Raw genomic sequence first — 20376 nt, forward strand, 5'->3', positions numbered from 1 at the left:
TAATCATCAAAATTAAACGAAATAAACATTTGAAATATATGAGTTTGTATGTAATGTATGAATATAATATACAAGTTTCACTTTTTAAATGGAATTACTGAAATCAATCTACTTTTTCATGATATTCTAATTTTATGACCAGCACCTGTATGCTCTGAACACAATACATTATGTGAGATCTTTGCCTAAAACTTGGCATTAACTGTTGGCATCAACCAAGTTTGTCTGTTAGCAAAACATCTTATGAATCAGCAAATGGATTTGGATAAAACTTTCAGAAAGTAATCACTGGACGTACATCTACAACTGATTAACCTCTGGTGACAAGCCAATTCAAGATGGCCGCTACAGCTGATTGACCATAGCCAACACAAAAACAGCTATAGCCAAGTCAATTGAACAAATACTGAGCTAAAGTTTGGTGTGGCGGTAGCTAAGAGTGATTTACAATATATACTAACAGATCTCGCAGAATAACACACAATGTTACTTTGAAGGGTTTGCCAAAATGGCTATAGCTTACATTTTCTCAGCATAAGATAATCTTATTTTAAAACTTTGTGGTGGGCAATGTGCATTCCTTCAAGGAATGCTAGACTTTTAATTTTGTTTTTCAGAATGAGGCAGTTGACTGACAGGAGAGGTTGTTAAACTGTTTAGCAACGTGCAAAACGGTCATCAGGCTTTTGAATGTTCCCCCCTTGAATTTGTTGGGTTTCCAGGTGCTTTCTTCCCACTATCCAACAGCATACAGGTTAGATTAACTGGAGATTCAAAATTGACTTTAAGTGAGTATGTGTGGACTGTTTTGTGTGTCTCTGTGTTGTCCTGTGATGGACTGGCGACCTGTCCAGGAAGCACCCTGCCTCTCACCCATTGACTGCTGGAGCAGTCCCCTCTGACCCTGACCAAAATTATCATGGGCCTAACACAAAAATGGAAAATGATTGCTTTATTTTTTGAAAAGCAAACAACAACTATGTGTGCTTGGTATGATAATAAAGATATTGCTCATACTAAAGCCCAAACTTTAGCTTCTTATCTTCAGTTCCACGGTGAAGATAAGGAGCATCATTTTCTCATCAGTTTGTTGAACAAAGGAGCTACAACAGAGCCTCATTTCCAAACAAACAGAGAGAGGATTTAAATGGAGCTGGGGCAGATAACTGAAGATAACATCCTCAGAGAGTAAACGTTATCTTAGTTTGCTCCATCAGGCTCCGATGGGCCACATCCCACTATCTGCCTTTGCTTTTACAACAAAATTGGTGTCTGTGTGTGTGTAGTCTCCGTGTGTGTGTGTCTGCAAACGTAAGCCTGTGCGCAAAAAATCGGAACACTTTTCCATGTGTTATCGTGAGATTGAAGTGAATGTGGACATGCTTTAAAGATGAAATAAGTATCTGTGTCAGGGTCCACAGAAAGCACAGGAAACTGAATGAAAAAGAGGGTGTGTGTGTGTGTGTGTGTGTGTGTGTGTTGGGGGGTGGTTGTAGCAGTTGTGGGACATGACAGAATGACGAAGCGGGACAAAGGTCTTTCTGCAGTGGTGGGAAACTTCTTTAACCCTTGACTTCCCCCAGATGCTCAAAGTAAACTTCAACTTCCGAAAGCCTTATCTGGGAGAGAGGGACCTCTGTGTGTGTGTGAGAGAGTGGGTTTATTGTGTGTGTTTGTGAGTCTATTTATCTAGAGAATCTGAGTCCCGCTCCCATTAGTCTGCTCCACTCCTTCCTTCAAGATGTTATTACAAAAAAAGGGACAACTTTTCATTTCGAGCCCCGTTAATGTCCGTAAACTTCAAAGAAAGAGCTGAAAGCAGTGTCATAAATATCACAGCAAAACAGAGGAGAGTTAAAAAATTTTATCTGATATAGAGGCCATGAGGAAAAGTGCTGTGAACTAAAGAATGGCACGTTTCTTTCTTCTTCTTTTTTTTTAAAGAAAACTGAATGTAGGAAAAATGCAGCTTTGTTTTTGTTGCCTTGAAGCCAACATTAGTTTATCAAACACTGCCCCCTGGTGGTTTTCACGAGAAGCACACCAACAATGAAAGCCCTATCAAGATGATGAAAAGTCACTGTTGCTGTTCTCATTTCAGGCCATTTCTGAACTAAAGAGAAAGAAAAACATGAAAGACACTAAAGTCTTTAGTCGAGCAGCTAAACCAAAGCCACAGTGTGGAACAATTTGTGCTTCACTATAAGTGCAGCAAATTTACTTAAACTTCATGACTGAATTCCAGCTTGTTTTATTGTCTGTGGAACTAAAAGGCGGCAAAATGTCAACAAAATTTTGTTGCAGCCACAACATTAAAACCACTCACTTGTGAATTAAATAGCATTCATTGATCTGTTATAATGGTCTGATCAAAATATTTGTGTCCATTTCCTTAAACTTTGTCACATGGTAACAGTATGTGGCTTCAGTACACATGATGTGTTGACAAGGTCCAAATTCAATCAAGCATCCACCGGATCTGTCAGAGCAAGCCCAAGTGTCCTGTATCAGACTTTACTGACACCACCAAAAGTCCAATGAGGAGCTGTTTAAGTGGTAAAAACCTATTGCAACAAAGGTAGTTTTATCATTGCAGTCAATTTATAATCATTGAGGAAGAGAAGTTCCACATCATCAGGTCTGTGCTGTTTGCTTTAAGACTACAAAAAAGAACAAAATATCCACCATTTTAACAATGGCTAAAACCAGAGTATTTATAATAGAAAACACCATGTTTGGCTCTTAAAGAAATAACTTTGCCAAATTGAGGGGTGTTTCAGTGCAAAAATTATAAATAATTAATATCTTATCTGTCGTAGACAGCTTCCTGAACGACCTCAGTGGACTGATGAGCTAACGGCTAGTCTGAATGCAGCTAAGACCGAAGTGGATTGCTGCCATCTTAAAACAGCTCTCATCTCCAAAATGTTATAGCGGCTCATACAAACAGTTTTATAAACACTTAAATTGCCATCAATTTAGCATTATACATTTACATGGATTTTTGTACTTGTCTACCACAGACATATTATACTAATAGACCGAGTGAGCCTACCATCTCTTAGTGTTGTGAGTTGAAGCAAGCAGGAAGCTGCCATGTTGTATTTTTAGAACTAGCATCTACACAGTACTGATGTGGGGCTTCAAGTGTTGGCTACTTCCCCTCACACAGTCATACTGTTACATGACAGTTTTTGAAGCACAAAATAATGTAAAGGTTTAAATAACCTTTGCATGAGCTGCTGAGATTAAAGTTGTATTAAGATGACCCACTTCCAAATCCACTTTGGAAGTGGATGCATTTAGACTGGATGTTTTTAGCTCATCAATACATCCCAATGGATCAACTTACAAAGTAGATTTTGTCATCTTAAAACAACTCAAATCCATTGCACCGTTATTTTGGCAGAAATTTTATAAAATTCCTGTCGGACATGACGCCTCAGTGCTACATGTTGATGCTGCAGCTGCTACTCTCACCTGTAATGGAAAAATTGTTGGCAGTGTAAAAGTATCTAAGAAAGAGTTCACATACATTTTAGAGATTGAAGCCAGTTCATCTTAGCTACGTTCAGACTCGTCAGTCCTGTTGAATGTAAAACACTATTTTTCCAAACTGAGGTCATTCAGGAAGCTAGTTACATCAGTTAAAATAATAATTATTTGGAATTTTTACACAGAAACCAACTTCAATATGGTGAAATTAATGCTTTAACTTTGATGTTCCTCTTTGTCGGCAGAAGTTTGTCCTCGCAAGCACGTACGCTGAAATCTCTCCTTCCTTTTCTTTGCCTCTATTTTTTTTTCTTTCCTGGGCAATTAGCCGACAGGTCACGCTGAATAATGGTCTGGGATCAGTCCAGAGTAATTACACTGTGAGAGGATTGACCTCGGATATGCCTCCGCCTGAGGGTGCATGCATGCGTGCGTGTGTGTGTGGGAGCGCTTGTCGATGAGAGACAATGAAAATAAGACCGGATAAATAAATAAATAAATCTGGGATAAAGAAAGTGACTTGGTGTGTGCTCGTTTTTTGACGTCTGGACAGGCAGAGACAAATCACCCTCCACCCTCTGCAGGCCGCTCCTCTCGCAGGCCCAGAAGGTCAATCCAAATTAAAGACAGATGATTTCACTTGCTCTTTCGACCAAACCAGCAACACCTCCATTATAAAACAAATGTAGCTCAGGACGATCTGTTTATTTGGACTGTTCAGAGACATTTTCCAGTTCTGCTCGAAGCATCTGCCTAGCTGAAGTGAGGACATTGTCTCTGTTCTCAACAGGAAGACAGGACACAATGGCACTACGTGAAGTGACTCCAGTAACACCCGTTAAATACACATTTTGTTCAAAAAGTAGTTTTAGCCATAACCTCATCTTCCCTTTCCTGTTTGTTATAAAGTAATATATGAGGTAATGGAAGTCAAAGCCATCTCTGGTGTTTTGGGCCTTTTCCCTTACTTATCGTCATAAAACTTTAAAGGAGCCACAAAATGAGGTTACTGGATGTGATCCCAGTGATAACCCTACCAGTTCTCTCATTCCAGCGATAAGGACACAGTTTATGGCCGACCGCTGTGTCTACATGACCTCACCAATGTCTAGTCTGTCCAGCCGCTGTAATAAAAAGGAGGAAGCATGTTTTCAGTGCTAACATGAAAGTAACTATTTCAAACCTGCAATCTGTGGTGTGAAAATAGACTCTTCTTTTGTCAAGAAATCTTTATCATTATTTCGTCAGGTTTCAATGTGAAAAACTGCACAAAATAAATGCAAAGACAAGTTTTTTTTTATGTTTGATTGAAATCCTAAAAGATTGCTTCCATTTTGCATTACATGTCCAAGCTCTTCTGGTTATTGATCTACTATCACCTGCTACCATCGATGGCAGGTGATCATGTAATTTCCTTTGCTTGTGTATACATGGGTTGCCTTGTCTGTGATGTTGGCAAATATCTCATCAACAGAGGACAGAATTTAATGAACCTCTGAGAAAGTAACCTTTGGATGTACTTGCACAACTGATTAACTTTTGGAATTAAACCTGATACAACATCGCTGACAAGCAATTCAACTTTAGCAAACATAAAAATGTCTATAACTCAGTCAGTTTCACAGATATTGATCTAAAATGTTATGTGCTAGTAGCTGAGTTATTCCCAACTCATACCTTTAGCACTAACAGATCATGTAAGATTTTTATTTAAAACACTGGCATCAACTGTTGGAGTCAACACTTGTCTTATGAACCACTAGATGGATTATAGTGAACAGCTCAGAAAGCAATCATTTGATGAACTTCTACAACTGAGTAACCTTTGGAATCAACCCGATTTAAGATGGCTGATACAACTAATTAACCTTCCCAAACACAAAAATGGCTATTACTCAGTCATTTTCACAGATACTGAGCTACACTTTGGTGGGTTAGTAGCTGAGAGTCATACCCAACACAGACTCCAACTGCTAACAAATCCACAAGATCTTTTTTTAAGTCTTTGGCATGCAAAACTGTGGATGACTGATTCGTTCTATAATGGCCTGATGCACAGAAGACCTGATTTATCAAAACACAGCTTCCTTTCTGGTTTTACTTTCTGCACTAACTGGAAAAGAAACCAGTCAGAATAACTTCTATATCTTCACCTTGACTTTCATTTTCTTGTGTTTTAAAGCAATTCAACATCAATTACATTCTTGGTTTGAACCCACTGCATAAATCTTGTTTAACATCTTTCAAGATAATGTTGTTTACATCTCTGTCTTGTTAGAGGAATAAATGCAGATGTCCTGCATTATCGGAAACTGGGATGTTGGCAGTGAATCTTTTGAATGAAGTTGGGTTAAGGAGTTCTACCTCTGTGGTTACCGGACATGTTCTCGCGCATCCCTAAGATGCTCAATCGGATTGTGATCTGGGGAATTTCTAGGCCAGGTCAATGCCTTGGGCTCTATGGTGTTTCTTGAGCTAATTTGGAATGGTTGGCAGGTAAGCTCAGTCTGCAGAGATGATGAGATGGACAGCAGAGGTCAAAATATATAAAAAAAAATCATCTCTTTATCTGCAGAACATGGGACAATAACAAAATGGTTAGTAATTGTTAGGCCCCCTGCCAGTGGTTTTACTGTAGTGGTTGATGGTGTAGTCACAGTTTAACAAAGTGTAATGTTAGACTATATTTTTATCTCATCACATTATTAAAAATAAATAAATAAACACATTTGGATGTATTGCAAATGATTTTATGCATATGCCTCTGCAATTCAGCAACATTAGTTTAATACCATCTGGGATCTTGATATTAGATCATTTTAGGAATTCAGCTAAATTTAAAAAAATTATCCTGAGAACTTATCTCAGGTGGAAGAAATGGTTGATGAGTTGGGGATGAATCACTGCCTCAAATTAAGGAGCTTAGGTATCTGGTGTCTTATTCATGAGTAAAGATAATATGGGGTGAGAAATCATCCACCATACCGAAGGAGTTGCTCTGGTTTGTTGAGGTTAAGCTTTCTTAAACCTGATCTATGGTCGTGAGATTTGGATGACCAAATGATGAGATCCCGGATACAAGCGGCTGAAATGAACTTCCTCTGCATGGTGGCCGGGCTCTGCCTTCAAGATAAGGTAAGTAGCTCCGTTATCCGAGGGGAACTCGGAGTAGAGCTGCTGCTCCTTCACTGAGGTGGTTCTGGTATCTGTTTATGATACCTCCTGGACACCTCGCCCCCTGAAGGTGTTTCAGGCATGTCCCACTGGGAAAAGACCCTAGGGCAGACACCGAACCTGATGGAGAGATTATACATCCTTTCTGTCCTGGGAACCACTCATGATCCCCCAGTAGAACCTGGAGAGTGTTGTTGGTGAGAATGATGTCAGATTTCCCTCCTAGGCCTGTTGAAAATGGATGTTAGGTTTCCTAAGATGACCTGCGCTATTCTTTGATGCTGCAAAAATAAAATAAAATGGAATTTTGTTGACTTAAAACTAACCCAAGTGTTTGATCGACAGAAACTATTATTTTCAAAATGAGATGTGTAAAATTGCTTTTTTTTTATGTAAACATCCTTGTACATTTTTTTTCTCCTCAAAGTTTGGATCAAAGTAGAAAAGAACGCGGGGTAGGAAGCTGACTGACTTGTATCACATGACCCCTGAGGGAGCAAGTGCCCCGCAGTGAGGTCACACTGCAGGGGAAACAATCACAGTCAACAGAACAAGGAAGGAAGCGTGTGTGTGTGTGTGTGAGAGAGAGAGAGAGAGAGAGAGAGAGAGAGAGAGAGAACACAAACAATATGTGATGTCATTTCCCTCTGGAAAAACGGAATTGACAGGAAAGCAGCAAGATTTTCAAAAACACCTTTTAAGTTCACTCTATTCCTTGCTCCTTGTGACAAAAAGCCCTTTTAATAATTAAATTCTATTTCTACTTAATTTCTATCACATTATAAATTATAAGCCTAGCATCCCGTGAAGAAATGCATATCAACCTGCTGTCTTTCATGCCAGAGTTTTAAACTAAGAAAGTCTTGTGTTGAGAAATTTGATCATTTTAATCAAATTTTGAAAATAACATTACATGTAATCTCACACAATACTGCATGATGTTGTGCAACTTCTTAGGGTTTGAAGTTTGCGATGAAGATGAATTTCAGCTGCAACACACAATTTTAGCTCAGCAGCTGAAGAAATTACTAAGGTGTAATGATTAATATGTCTGCTGATTTTGTAGATGTATACTCAACAATGACTTTTTCAGTGTTTCTTGAAAATCTGTTTAGTGGTTCATGAGATATTTTGCTAACAGACAAACAGGAGTGCCAAAGATTTAAGCTAAAGGGGTTATGCGATGGGTAGCACTTGAAGTATCTGTTGTGAATGACTCTCAGCTACTACCACACAAAATCTTTGGTCATTATCTGTAAAACTGACTGAGTTACAGCCTTTTTGTGTTTTCTAAGGTCAGTTGGCTGTGGTGGTCATTTTTAACTTGATTGTGTCTAAATGTTAATTAGTTATAGATGTACATCCAAAGATTACATTCAGAGAATTTCAATAAAATCTAAAATCTTTGGTTCCTGTGATATTTTGCTAACACTACAGACAAACAAATGCTCGCACACACAAATCAGCAAAAACGCGATAGTCTGCCTTTCACCTTTTGGTGGCAAGTGATAAGTATTTGCTTACCTATGTTAAAAAATTGGATTCAGCTCTTAATGATGACAAGGAACAGTGTGATAAATTCAGATCTGCTCCCGCAAAGTCGCAAACCTGAATATTCTGCGTCACATTTTTCTTGATCCTGACCTAGCGCTGAAATGGGTGGAATCTGTGCAGGACTTTCTAGCAGGTCACTCCTCTGTTAGTCCCCTATCTGGGCCTCTCTCAGCAGAAAAATAAATAGTTGCAACCCCCCATAATGTCGAGGAGAACCATGTAAAACTCTCAGCACAAACACAAAGAAGAGATTTATGGTTATATGCATTAAAAACACAACAGGCACGACAAGACATACTGCAGCGCAGGCGAACAGGGACAGGCGGACACACTGGAGCATTGTTCACAGTCTGACAACAAAACATCTGCCAAGTGATAAAGTGCCGTATTACATCTTAAAGTAAGAATAATAGTGTAAACTCAGCCAGGACTACAAAACATCAGATGGTCTGAAATCACCAGGAGATTAAATCAAAAGAAAAGTACAAAATACTTGGGAAAATGGTTAATAGCAATGCAACAATGCAACATAGTTTTCTCCTAGTAGCTAGCAGCCATTCATTTTTCATGTTTGTTTGTTTTTTGACATTCATGATGTTAACTAAATATTGTTACCGAACTGTGAAAATGTGTCAATTATGAGAAACACATTTGATTTCAATTTAAAATTTCACCACGCTGACATAAAAGCATTTGGGACATCTTCACATGGAACAAATCCAGAGAAAAGCAAGAACAAACGCCTCTGAAAAGTGTTGTATTACTTATTACATTCAGCAATTCCAAAAGAAGTTGTACGCTGCATGAAACTGATTTATCGTCCAGAATCACACAAACTAATGTAACCCTGAGGGGAAAAGTCCTTCTTCTCTGTTTCCTAAAGTTTTGCTTCCACCCTAACACTAATTAGAGTTGAGCTGCCACACTGATCTGGTTCTGCAAGATTAGGTTTTCATCACTTCAATAAAACCATCCCAGCTTGAACACAAAATGAACAAATTAAACTGATTTCCACAAATACAGACAGTCAGTCTGCTTTCCCCGTCTACTGAGGGATGGGCCTCCAAGGACACGGTTTCTTGTATTACTGGCAGAAGTGCAGACATCCGATTAATCAAATAAGCTGCTCCTGTTGCTGGCTAGTTTTGGGGTAATAGATCTAATACTTGGATCAGTCCACTGTAATGGTGTGAGTGGATACAGAGTTAACGGTATCAAGTTTAAGAGAAAGTTCAAAGTGACTATTCTAGAAAATGTGACATTGTATCTCAAGGGGGTTGGTTGCTCCCTGAACATACGAGAAAGTGTAATTTGGTTTTATGTGACTTAAAGATTATTACTTACCTTCACTGTAAGTTTTTTCCACTGTAAACATTGGCACACCATAATTGTAAGTCAATATTGGAATGTCGAAAACAAATGGCACTTTCACAAAACAGTTCTGCGAAAATGGCCACAAAGACCAGTTTACGATAAACCACTGATGGATCCGGCCACATCCTGCAGAGATACGAGTTTTCATAAATGAAGCGAGCTTTGCAAAACCAAAGAGGCGTTGAGCAGAACTCAGCAGCGGTGACATGGAGCACTACACAAGATATGTGTGACGGACGTCTCCCTCGTGCTGTTTTCAAAACATGACAAATGAACTCACTTTAGTGATCTTCTATGTAATTAACCAAGTTTTGCATCTTCATCAATCTAGTCCTCTGTAAAGAATCTGTGTATTGTTATTTAGGTTTTTAAATCCCACGCCCGGGTGGCCACACAAGCCATATGTCATCACTACATCACGTCTTTAAGCTGCAGAGTCGGCTTACCTTTTCACATGTTGACTGTTGCGGCTCTGTTGCTACCTTGTTTAAAGGCGCATCAGTGGCAGACTGATTTCAACTCCCCAAGCCACCTCTGTCTACTGAGAAATCACACCAAGACAGCCAGAATACATCTCTGTCCCGATTTGAAGTGTATTCTGAATGTGCCTTATGTTACAACATGTTAGAAAGCATTAGGATCCACCAATAACACATAAAACAACTGAAGCCAATTGGCAAATTTAAACTCTGGTTTTCAAACTAAATCGAATCTGTCATGCACGAGAACCAACATCCAAGAACATCACTTCAACAACAGCTCATAGGTTGCAATTAAATGCAAACAGATTGCAAATACTTACAATTCAATAAAACTGCCATAAAAAATCTTTTGTTTTTCTTGCAGTTTTCTCATAATTTTTAGTTGTCAACTAGTCTCCAACAGTCAGAACTCAGTGAGATACCACCTTATGTGTTGCGTTAGGTCAAAAACTTTTAGAGCTAGTGGTGCCCACAGATACAAAATGTTTGAGGTGAAATAAAGTAAGCATGTGTTGGACTGAGATCCAGCTGAAGGAGACTTACGGTCAGGGTTAGGAGACTTGCGTCCAGCATGGCTCGGCGAGGAGCAGCGGAAGCTGGTGATGATGGTGTTGTGATGGGGGTTGGGATGGTGAGGATGATGCACTGCTGCATGGTGGCCGTTGTTCTCCGGAGGAGCTTTGGTGATGTTGATATCAGGCTTACGAACATCTCCAGGACATGGGGGCTCAAACTTGCGAGTGTGATTCAGCTCAGGGAGTCGGGCGATCCCGTTGTTGTTACTGCTACCCTCATTGCGGCGGATCACAGGGGAGTCGGTCAGGCTCTTTGCAAAAGTCACCTCCCTCTTGTGGCCCATCTCAGGGGTCTTGGAGTGCCCCAGGACTTCGGGGCGTTTCAGGGCGCTGTTGCTTGCAAAGCGTGTGGAAGCAGGGCTGGTGATGTTATCCAACTGCTTGCTGGAGGAAGAGATGTCAATGGAGAGTTCCGAACGGCGTGACACGGGCTCAGGAGTCTTGGAGCCTCCTCCGCCCATGATGGAGCGTGGTTGAGTATAGTTGATATTGTTGTTGCTGGTGGCAGTGCCCAGGTCACGATAGTAGATACTGGTGGGAGACATGGCGTTACGGTGAGGAGAGCTGGTTGTTCGACGAAAGCCGGGTGAAGAATGGGCAGAAGTGTCAACATCTTCCACCTCAAAGGACCTCTTAAGAGCTGCAGAAAGAGGACAAAGAACCCACATCAGATACATGTTTGTTTGCAGGAAAATGCATAAATGCCTTTTTTTTTTGTCATTTCACAAACTATCCATTTCTAACTTTGATATCATTGCAAAATGAATGTAGTTGGCTCCTGAACAGTAAGACAAAAATAAGGACATCAAGAATCATCAGCAAGGTTTTAACCCTCTCAAGGTAGACGTTGCAGATTTGCAACAGCGAATTGCATATACCTAATTACTCCACATTCATATTTTCTGAGCCTTATTTTACTCAGATGATAATTTCCCCAAATATCTGATTTTTCCTGTAACGAAAACTTAATTTGAGCCTAAGAGGGTTAAGACAACCACAAGATTTTGAGTGGTGAAAACTACATAAAATCTCACCAGAAAGTACATAATCAGTTTTTTTATTTTTTTAAATATACCTAAAAATAACAGTGTTAACATTAGCAACAAAGCCCCACTTAAGACTTCAAACCCAGACCACTACATCAAACTTTGATTTTAAATAAAGTATTTTCTTTTCTTTCATCTACAACTGGTTAACTTTTGAAGACAGCTCAATTCAAGATGGCTACTACACATAATCAACATTAGCAAACACAAAAATGGCTGCAACTCAGTCAAATTTACCAATATTGAGCTAAAATTTGGTGTGGCAGTAGCTGGAAGACATGGGCAACATATATCCTGAGTGCTAATTGATGGTGTGACAGCTTTGTTTAAAGCTTTGGCATTAAGTTTTAGTCAGTCCTGTCTGTTAGCAAAATGTCTCATCAACCACTGAACAGATCTCATTAAAACCTTCAGAAAGTAATTATTGGATGTACATCTACAACTGAATAACTTTTTATTCAAGAAGGTCACCATAGCTAATCAGTCTTAGCCAACACAAAAGCTATAACGTTGAAAATTTTACACAACATAATGTTATTTTCAGTATTTAACCAAAAGGGCTGCTTTTCTCAATATTATATGATCTTACTTTCAACTCTGGCATAAAAGGCAGGAGGTAATATCTGTAATATCTTTTTCAATAAGGAATGTGACACAGACACATCACGCTCAGGACACATCAGTTACATGTTTGTATAACTGATGTGAGAAAAGAATAAAAAGAACAAAAACCTAATTTATGACTAAAACATTTGCATAAATTTTGCTTCTAAAATGTGGGAAAACAAACTAAAGACAATAGGATTTGTTCTTGTAGCTGACTTCATTCCCACAATAAAGTGGAAAAAAATGCTGTTTGTAGAGAGATGGAGCAATACCATGAAATGTTCATCAGAAAATCAAACTAATTATCTGAGCAGTAAAAGCAGTTATTAATTTTTCTGAAAAACTATAAGAATTATCAACACAGTGAAACGGCTGAGGTTTGAGGGTGGAGGAGCTATAAACGAAGTTACAAGAAACAACATTAATTAAACCACGCCTGTCTAATTTCATTACATCTTCCGTCACCAGCAGCAGCTTCTACACTTTCATTTATAGTTTATTTGTGCTGAGGTTTGGATGCTAAGTGTGTGGTACACAGTAATATAACATGCAAAGGTTTAATCTGAGCCTCTGGAAGTGTTTCCCTACATGTTTTAATGTAAGCAGTCAGCCAAATGACATTCCATGACCTCCTCTTTTGGTTTTTTAACATCCACAGAAAGACAGAGGCACATCTTCTCCGAACTTAGTTATCTGAGACAATAGCTGCACTGTCCACGATGAAAACACTGAAGGATGGAAATTACCTCCTGGGAAGAACACGTTCGGCTGAAAGTCAGCTTGACTTCCATCGAGGAGTTATGAGGAAAAGCCAGCGGCCAGGAGCTGGCATCATAATTACACAGGAGTTAGAGCGCTCACGCACAGCCTTAAGAACGTTTCCTTCAGTTCAAAACACAGTGCTGATTATTTGATCTGTTTCTGCTTGCGGTGTACCTCCAGTATGTGTCTCCACACAACTATTTGTACTTCAAAACGCTTGTAAAAACTACTGAGTATGTTTATTTTTAAGCATCTCCACCTCACAAGGAGTAAAAACAAAACTGTTTTTGGAGATGTGGAATTATAAACACAATAAAATTCAAAAGTGGCCTTCCTTCATACATCATAAAGCAAAACTAATCACACTTTCAACCAGAAAATGACTCTGTTTTATGTCTACTTGTTTGTTTCTTAAGAAAATATTATGTTCTAAGTGTTGTGTTCATTGTTTTCTTTCGATTTTGGTAATATATACTAAGAACTTCATTCAATAACAACCAAATGTTTTACCCAAAAATTCATTCTACAATGAGAAATAAAATGGAAATGGAAAAAAAAAAAAAAAAAACACCATGAGATGTGGACCAAATCACTCAAATTTTAAAGTTTGATTGGTTTACGTTTTCTATAACTCCATTTGGACTTCAGGAGGACTTCTCCGGTTTTTGTAGATTTTGTGGTTCTGTTGGCGTCTTCAGGCCATGACCTTCAACATGCACTGGGGCAGTTCACAGCCAAGTGTGAAGCAGCTGGGATAAGAGTCAGTTCCTCTATCTCCGAGGTTATGCTTCTCTACCGGAAAAAGGTGGAATGCTCCCTTCGGGTCAAAGATGAGTCTCTGCCTCATGCAGAGAAGTTCAAATATCTGGGAGTTTTGTTTACAAGTGATGGTAGGAAGGAGCAGGAGGTGGATTGACAGATTGGGGCCTCATCCAAAATAATAAGGGCATTGCTCCAGTCTGTTATTACAAAGAACAAGCTGAGCCAAAAACTAAAGCACTTAATTTACTGGTCCATCAACTTTCCAACCCTCACCTATGGCCATGAGGTATGGATCATGACCAAAATATTGAGATCCTTGATGCAAGATGAGTTTCCTTAATAGGGCTCAGCCTTAAGAGATAACATGACGAGCTTTGACATTTGAAGGAAGCTCAGAGTAGAGCTGCTGCTCATCAGTGATCTAAAAGAGTGAGTTGAGGTGGTCCAGCCTTCTGATTAAGATGCCTCCTGGACTATTCTTTCTGGAGGTTTTCTAGAAATGTCTACTTGAAGGAAACTGGGGCAGACCCAGAACCCACTGGAGAGATTATATTTCCTTTGGGGCCTGGGAACACCTTGGGATCCTCCAGGAAGACCTGGAGAGTGTCATTGGGCAGAGGGATGTCTGGGTTTCCCTCCTGGATCTGTGGACTCCATGACTCGACCAAAGATAAGCGGCAGAAAATGGATAAATAAATGGATGGAGTGGTGTGATTTCAGGAAGATTTTGCTGCCTTTGTCCTACTAGTCCTCTGGTCTACTGCACAACAAAATAAAAAAATAGAACCCTCGTGAAAAGGTCAATAGAAGAAAACATCTCCCTTTTTACCTCTAAACTGTTTTAGAAATGTGCAAAGTTATATTTAAACAAGCTCAAAACCATTTAGAAACAAACTCTCTTGATAAATGATAAACAGTAAAATACACTTACTAACAAAAAAAGCAAAGCCCGTAGAGTGGTGGATATGAAACAAACTGAATGTTGAAAGGTCATGTGACTGTGCTGAAATAATTACAACATCAGATCAAATAGATAAGAGACTTGGCAGCGAAGGGACGCTGCTGATCCCATGTCAGTAGAGTGTGCCCCCTCTCCCCTCCCCTCAGGCCTGAATAAAAGCAGGGATTCTTTGCAGAACAGAATCATACAGCTGTTGTATCTTCTCCTGTAGCCAGTTGTCCCACAGCTGTTGGAATTAACCCTCAAGATCCGACAGATCAGCCCTGGGTTCAGAGTTGAAGTCCAAGCTAATCCCACATATGTTTGATTGGGAAAAGATCAGAGGCCCTAGTTTGTTGAAAGACTGCACCAAGGTTCTGTCTCTCAAGGGGTAAGTTGCAGAATGTTACTGATGTAGCTGGAGTTATAAGCGGTCTACACATGGCTCAGTGTAGTTGATGCCAGTCATGCAGGAGGACATGGAGTGTTGTAATGAGCCCAGTACCTGGGTTCAGATGGCAGGTACAAATATAACGAGGTTCTGTGCACAATCCAACAGTCCTACCTTGGTGTGGACTGTCTTGAGAGACCAGAGCTTTCATCTGTGTCTGTTAACCTTCACTCACTGTATTTGCTGACAGTCAGACACTCCGACAACTACCCGATAAAGCCATCGCTTCCTTCATAATGCCATCACTTATGCCCTCTGGTGCCTGTTCTAAAAATTCTAGCTCCTTGCAAATTGAATCATTTACAAACTCATTATTAGGCTCCATGTGAACTATATTACATCCAAATTAGACAGTTGCTTCTTGGTGGTTAATTTCTTTTTGTTAGTGAGTGTATTTGGTCACTTTTACAGTCATGTTCTCACATTCTAATTTCTCATTTCATGTGCTGGCATTCTGAATATAAACACAGTTCATTATCCAGTCTACGAACACAAAACAATTTCAAATCCCCTTTTTAAAAAACGATACACGGTAATGGAAAACGCAGTGATCTGTAATTTGTAAGAGATATCTAAACCCTCACTGTAAAATACCATATCCTTCTTACTCCTGCTTTCCTGTCTTGTGTTTATGGTCGCTGAGAGGGAGCCCAAGGTCATGGCTTTTAACTCTGGCCAGACAGTAAGCTGCTCTGCCAACATCAGTCTGCAGCCAAGATGCTGTGATACATCCATTAGTCAACACATTAGTACTCTGCAGTCTGACTTCTCCTAAAACTCAGTCTTTATGTAAATTTAGCTGAAGCTGTAACTGAGAACAATCCAAGTATTGCTAAATAAAGTAAATTATACAAACTCAGACATTTCACTGGGGACCTGTTAGTTTATTTAAGTATGTTTGATATGTTTGACTAGGCAGCGAGTGTGGTGTAAGAGCACAAAATAAATTAAAAGTTTCTTTCTTTAAATTGTGTTCGTAATTATAGAAAACGATGAAATGGCTTTTAAGATATTCTCAAAAAGCTTAATGAATTTAATAAGCTTGCTTATTCATCTGGTTAATGATAGATCTTAATCTCTTGTTCATCAAGCACAATGAGGGAAGAGATCCATTGGTTGAATATTACTGGTATGGTGTTCTGAGGTTATCTGTGTGTTGGTTTTGGACTGACAAATGGTTGAAGGAGTATTGTTTTCTGTGAAATAGCATTCCAAGACTACGAACTAGAAATAAGTGCCTCATCAGAAACGTCCAGAAGCTTCATCTCCCTCTTACCAGTGCCTGGTTTCTCACACTATCTCCCATACTGGTGCAAGAAAACAAAGATGGCGGCAGCTGTTCACAGTCAGTTGTTGTAATACAGCCCAGGTAATGATGCCTCCTTATCATCACTGCTCAAGGACACTCCAAGCATTGGGCAAAAACATTCAGAACCATCTCAACCTAGATGCTCTAATTAAAGATTGGTCAAAGGTTTGAAGGGAGGAAAACAAACATGGAGACGGGAGGGAGAGGAGGAAACTGCAGATAAGGAGGTGGTACAGAAAGGAACACAGAGGGTGAAACAAATCCAGTTTTCTCAGGCTTATCAATCCCTGGCATTAGTCAGGTCCCAGAGCTGTTCACAAGAAGTTGGTGCCATGCTTTCACTGAAGTATGCCTTCTTTAAAACTACAAAGTTGTAATACAGTGGAGCTGAACATGTCAAAATTTAAATATATACTTGACTACATGTTGTAAAATTACATTGTATACATAGTATACAAGTACACTTTTGAGCTGTTTATGGATAGGTTTTTCTACTACAACCATTATTTTAAGAAAAAGTAAAGCTCAGAAAATTTTACTGATAAAATGTAGATTTTAATAAAACAAGTAAAGCTAAAAGATGCATTTAAGCTGCAGTGCAACAGTTCAAAATAAAATGTAAATCTCCTTTTATTGTTAAGTGAAAATAAGAGAAAATTGATAAGACTTTGTGACAAACGTCTTATCAATTATCGGGTGATAAAGTTCTTGTAAATCAGCTTTGAGATGTTTATTTGCATTACTATTTGTTAATAATATTAGATAAATGTTTGTATTAACATCTGAAACTGCTAAAGAGAATTAGGAAAAAACCTTATTTGTAAACCAAAATTTATGACAAGACGCTTTATTTGTAAAGATAATTCAAAACTTTTACCAAATTTTGTAGCTATGAGTGAAAACACTTGATTATTCTAGTTAATATAGTTTATGCACTTACAAAAAGACAACTATGTTCTTAAAGCTATCCATTCATAGTTAGCACTACAAGTTGTCAAGGCTGATACGACGCACTGCAAAATTTAAATATATTTACATGTTTTAGCAGTGCAAAAAAATACTAATTTTACAACCTTTTCTATAACATTGTAAAACCTGCAACCGAACATGTTTTGGATGGTTTGATACACAGAATCACAATATAGATCTTTTCAAAATGGACCTTATGGTTAAATTAATTATTTTTGTCACAGTGCACTACATTTCAACCAACCAGGGGTGGCCAAATGGGAGCCACTGATAATCTCAGGCCAGCACACTAAAACACAAAGCTTAACAGAATTTTTAAGATATTCAATATACTGTTGTCATCTATAGGTTATTTGAAAAAATACTGCAATGCGGGAGTTAGGGAATCACCTACAGGTATATGCTTACTTTGGTTTTCTACTCTTCAGTTGATATTACTGACCAAGAACAGCACAGTCACTACTTAATTCTCTAAAACTTATCCTCATTTGTGTTTGGAAGTAAAACTAGCATTCCTTGAAGGGATGCATATCTCCCACTACCTTGGATGCCAAAGTTTTAAGCAAAGTTCTTGCAGGATCTGTTAGAGCTCAAAGTATGTGTTTGGAATGACTCTTAGCTTCTGTCACACCAAATTTTAGCTCCAAATTTGACAGCATTATAGCATTACATCCTGAATCAGGCTGACTCTAAGAGACTTAGTTGTAGATGTACAGCAAATAATTACTTTTTAATCGTACTTAGATAATTACTTTCAGTAATTACTTTCTACTTTCTAAATCTAATGGTTCATAAGATATTTTGCAAACAGACAGACAATTATACCTTTAGGACTGTCTTGCTGGGAGGGCAGCAAATTTATAGGAGGGGCCATTACCCTCACCCCCTGGCCGCTCTTTGGTGCTGCCCCTGTAACCAGCCAGTGGGGACAACTTACTGGTTTAATAAAAACATTGTTATCGCTCTTCTTTTACAGAAGAAATTCTCTTCATTTCTACAGTCAGTTCATATCAGTACAGGACATGGATTGCTCTGGAGGTTTGTGTCTCTTTACCAGAAACATGTAGATTTGAGCTCGGAAAGATTCTCTTATCATGTCTGAGGACCTGTTTGCATTGTAAAATAAACTACGCATGGTTGTTTAGAGAGTATTTTGTAAAAAAAAAAAAAAAAAAGCCTTGATTCTCAAAAAAACAAAATCTTACGCTTTACAGTTATGTTTCATATGTTTAATAATATAACACACCAGTCCCAATTTAAAGTAAAACCACATCAGTATTATTCAAAAACATCATCATGCCGATCCTATGATGCAGTAACCCTGACAGAAATGTCTCAATGTGGCATTAATCAAAACACTTCATAAAAATGAAAAATGTCAAACCATAATAAAATCATCCAGTCATTCATCTATCCATTTTCTTTACCCGCCTTTCAATCAGGGTTGCAGGGGAGCTGGTGTCTATCTCCTGCAGTCACTGTGTGAGAGGTGGGGGATACCCTGGACAGGTCACAAGTCCATCACAGGACTCTTAATAAAATCAAACACTGCCAATAGATGTATCGCAATACAAGCACAGTTGAAAGTAAAAGAATTCTGTGGCTACATTGGAGGTTTTATGTGAAACAGATGAGTCAGGTGCTGACAACGCATTAAGGAGAAGAAGCCTTTCCTATAAATCAGCACATAAACAGGAACAGATTAGGAAAGCAGTTATTTCACAACAAAACAAGAAACATTGAAAATTATGATCTCAGACAAAACAAAACTCTCAATACTAAAGACTCAAGCTACCCATAAACATCTGAATAACTTATGTTTAATATTTTTTTTTAAAAAACTTGTGTTTATACACACATTATTTAGTCATTTTAAAGCCATAGTTCAGATCTTCTGAAGTGAGGTTCTGTGAAAAGGTTATTACATAGAATGTTATGGTCATTTACAAAAAAAAATTAGCAGTGGAGCTGGCTATCTGTAGCATTTCCCGTTCAGAGTGTAATACTTTAGGTCAGAATTTTATATTTCTGACAGGTTAACCATATATTGCAGACCTATTCAACAAGTGGCCTGTCAACCCTTCAAAAATTTTCTTTGGCCTCCACAAAGATGACAAAATCCCAAACTGATTTGGATCTGAGTATAATAATGCTAACAATATACTTGTCAGAGTGACCTTCAAGTTATTAGGATTGTTATTATTATTATTATCATTAAATGCTGGTTGCACTTCTGACCCCTGCCTGCAGATCAAGTAGTCAGAGCTTCTATACCTTGGGCATCGTATTAAACTCGAAGTCTGCTTCTGTCAAATAGTCTTTGGTAAATCATTATAACTGAAAGAGTTTAATAATAATGTTACACACAATTGCAAGATGAAACATACAATGTATATGTTGTGAATAGCCCTGAGCTACTATCACATCAAATTTTATCACATCAAATTTTAGTTCAATATAGGTAAAACTGTTGGAGTTATAACCATTCTTGTGTTGGCTAATGCTGATGTTATGAAATGGATTGAATCCAAAGGTTAATCATTTGTAGATGTATATCGAAATATTACATTCTGAAAGTTTCTCATGAGATATTTTGTAACAGACAAATAGGCTTGACTCCATCAGTTCTTCTTTTTCAGCTGTTCCTATTCCAGGCGTAGCCCCTGTGAGTTACCCTCCTCCATCTAACTGTCCTTTGCGTCCTCTGTCCTCAGTCCAACTCCCTCCATGTCCTCTCTAACTGCATCCATATGTCTCCTCTTTGTCTTTTTCCTGGCAGCTGCATCTCTAACATCCTTCTACCAATATAGCCACTGTCCCTCCTCTGCACATGTCCAAACCATCTCAGTCTGGCCTCTCTAACTTTATCTCCCAGTC

At 38.7% G+C, this 20376-nt stretch overlaps 1 protein-coding gene across 5 annotated transcripts in view; it reads right to left on the reverse strand.

Annotated features, from left to right (window-relative positions):
* Nucleotides 1-20376, reverse strand: part of LOC108245319 (septin-9-like) — a 124032-nt gene that overhangs the window by 48000 nt on the left and 55656 nt on the right. For all 5 annotated transcript variants that reach the window (XM_037974729.1, XM_017432135.3, XM_017432136.3 and 2 more), the window contains one exon: nt 10623-11294. In XM_037974729.1, coding sequence (XP_037830657.1) covers nt 10623-11294 — 672 coding nt within the window. The remainder of the gene's footprint in view (nt 1-10622; nt 11295-20376) is intronic.

This window comes from Kryptolebias marmoratus, linkage group LG3, assembly GCF_001649575.2.
Source record: "Kryptolebias marmoratus isolate JLee-2015 linkage group LG3, ASM164957v2, whole genome shotgun sequence".
In the NCBI taxonomy this organism is placed as follows: domain Eukaryota; kingdom Metazoa; phylum Chordata; class Actinopteri; order Cyprinodontiformes; family Rivulidae; genus Kryptolebias; species Kryptolebias marmoratus.